Source organism: Temnothorax curvispinosus, unplaced genomic scaffold (assembly GCF_003070985.1).
Source record: "Temnothorax curvispinosus isolate PA1 unplaced genomic scaffold, ASM307098v1 QBEX01009759.1, whole genome shotgun sequence".
Classification (NCBI taxonomy): Eukaryota; Metazoa; Arthropoda; class Insecta; order Hymenoptera; family Formicidae; genus Temnothorax; species Temnothorax curvispinosus.
This window is the reverse complement of record NW_020219539.1, coordinates 4,747-7,490: the sequence shown is the minus strand read 5'-3', so window position 1 is coordinate 7,490 and position 2,744 is coordinate 4,747. Positions and strand designations below refer to the sequence as shown.

The 2,744-nt window shown below is 39.9% G+C and overlaps 1 protein-coding gene across 1 annotated transcript; it reads right to left on the bottom strand.

Annotated features, from left to right (window-relative positions):
* Positions 1–5: 5 nt before the first annotated feature.
* On the bottom strand, positions 6–2,221 carry LOC112459354 (protein bric-a-brac 2-like; the record flags this gene model as incomplete). The annotated part of the gene is made up of 5 exons (XM_025023401.1): positions 1,781–2,221; positions 1,264–1,440; positions 750–1,131; positions 393–586; positions 6–281 (listed from the first exon to the last, which is right to left on the bottom strand). Coding segments are annotated over exons 1-5 (1,221 nt in total), but the record flags the coding sequence as incomplete, so codon positions are not given.
* Between the last annotated feature and the right edge of the window lie 523 nt (positions 2,222–2,744).

Below are 2,744 nucleotides of genomic sequence, written 5' to 3'. Positions count from 1 at the left end.
GGCGTATCGGGCAATCGTTGTTTCTTCTTCGCATTCGACGATCTTTCCACCTTCTTCCCTTCCTGTTGAAGCCTTCGCCATATCGTAGTTTTTGGAATGCGATACGTCATGGATGCCGCGGCTTGCGACATTCTGCCACCCTTGCAAGCAGCCACAGCCTCTTCCAATCGCGACTTCTTTAGTTCCTCGTTCTCAGATTTGCGTTTCTTCCAAAACGATAACGGCAATTTACCTTGATCTACCAGCCGTGCCTTTTCTCTAAACAATGTAGTCTTTGGTATCTAGGCATTATTAATATCTTAAGTTATATTCGGTTAACAAGTCGGTTAAATCTGTTTGTAATGAAATCAAAAAATTTCAAAATGTGATAATAAAATTGTAATGAAATTTACTTTAAATTGCAGAGCCACTTTCGTCAAATTTTCCCCTCTTTCTAAAGCTTTAACAGCGGCCTGTCTCGTGTCCAAACCATACGACCTCTTCATTTCAGGACGTAGGGTCTGATAGCCTTCCTTTTGTATACGCCTCCATAACACGGTTTTAGGTATTCTAAATATTTCTGACGCATGCTGCAAGCTCGAGCCATCTATAGTGAAATTAGCACAAGTTAAACGATTTAAATATAAATAAATAATTGTAGATACATGTCGCGTATAATCTAAATCTAAAAACATACATACAAACAAACATACATACAAACATACATACATACATACAAAAATAAACGAAGTATAAGAGAAAACACTAACTGATCACGGCATTTATAGCTGCATTCATGCACTCTGCGGGATATCCGTTTCTTGATGCGTTTAGATGTATGCCTAATGCTTTCGCCCGCATATACAACGTTGAACGTGGTATATTGTGCTTAGTAGCAGCCTCTATTAAAGTCTGTCCTAATTTCAAGTCATTAATCGCAGACGCCAACATGTCGTCGTTGTAATCTTTCTTCACAGTCTCGCGGCGACGTTTCTTCTTTTTATTTGATATACAATTTTCGGTAGTGCTCGCTTCGGGCGACTCATTCTCCAAGGATTCAGCATTGTCTCCAATTTTTTCTACCTCTGTCGCAGTCTCTTCCGCAGAATCCTTTCTGTTTTTAACAATTACGTTCTCTCCAATTCCATTTATCTGTCGAAGATACAAGCGACAATTATATAAATTTGTAAATATCAAATGTGTATGAAGTCTCACAACAAATTGAAACTTGATAGTCTATAACAGAAAATATAATTAACAGTGAACAATAAATTTGATACTAACGTTGATGAGACCGTTTATTTTTAACGATCGTCCAGCTTCAAGTAAACTATTGATATTTTCAACGGGAACACGGATCTCACCGTGATACATGAATTCGATAATTGATTTTATATCCTGAGGTGATATATCACTTAGAATAATCGTTGGACAATCTTCTGTCACTTGGCTGAGCACTTCCTATAAATTATATTATACATTAATCTCATATTAATTACTATACATATCAAGTGGCAATGTACATGGTTATTATTATTATGTGTTGTGCAAGCTAGAGTTACTTTGTGAATAAACATGCGTTATTATTACTCTGGCAATACAGTTTATACAATAGCGTAATAAAGTAATTAAAAACAAATTTTCAAGAGAATATTGCTCCAGCAAAGAGCAGTCGTTATCGCCACTACTAAACACAATATGCAACTGTATTTCTAATCATCTAATCTAATCGTGAGATCTCCCCAAGTTGGTGGAACTACTCTGTACGTGTAACAAAGTTCCTGGAGGCAAAGCTGTTTACTTGAAACAAAATGCTACACGCGCACAGTACAATGCGATGCGCGTGAATACGTTGACCGGCTGCGGACAGAGTGACATCCACCATGCAGTCCTCCTTCAAGAGCTGCCGCACGACGTCGGACAGATGATTCTGATGGTTGTTCCATTTAAAGCGATAACTCTGATTGACTTTACATTGGCCAGCGTCGGTCATGCTGCCTCGGTTTTATCTCCTTTCCACTCTTTTCGAGACGTACATTCGAGGCGAATGATATTCAGAAATGCGGGACTGTATTGTCGAGCTTGAGTATTGTTAATTCTCTTCTAAAACAAGCCGTGCATCGCTATCAAATCTGAAATCTGACTAGGTTGTAGCAGAACAAATCTGACTGATGAGCCAGAACAGAGAATACTCGGAGGACGGAGTGAAGTCTCATGTCCCATGGAGCCAGCATGCCCAGCATACGACGCACGTATACCGATGTATGGCGTAAAGAAACTTGGCCAATGGCCGCGTTCAGCAGACACAACTGTTGAGTGTCGTCTTATCAACAATCTGCGTTGATTGGTTGGTTCTAAAAGTAAGAGCCAATCACGTTCGACTGCTACTGAGCGGTTTGGTCTGCTGAACGCGACCAATCACAGGCTTCGTTTTCATTGAGTCTGTTCGCGTTGCTTGCACTTTTTGCACTCAGCATCTTCGCTTTCTCTCTCTCCAACGGCCGAATATATATTTATCTCATTTCAAGTGCAAAAATGTTTGGGGATTTCAAGCAACGCGAACAAACCTATTATGCCCTGTGTCCACGATGCAAGAACTTGGTCCAAGTTTCGGTTTAAGCCAATCAACTTGCAGCTCTTACAGAAAAGCAGCAGTTTCATTGGCTTAATGCCCGGTGTCCACGATGCAAGAACTTGGTCCAAGTTTTGGTTTAAGCCAATCAACTTGCAACTCTTACAGAAAAGCAGCAGTTTCATTGGCTTAA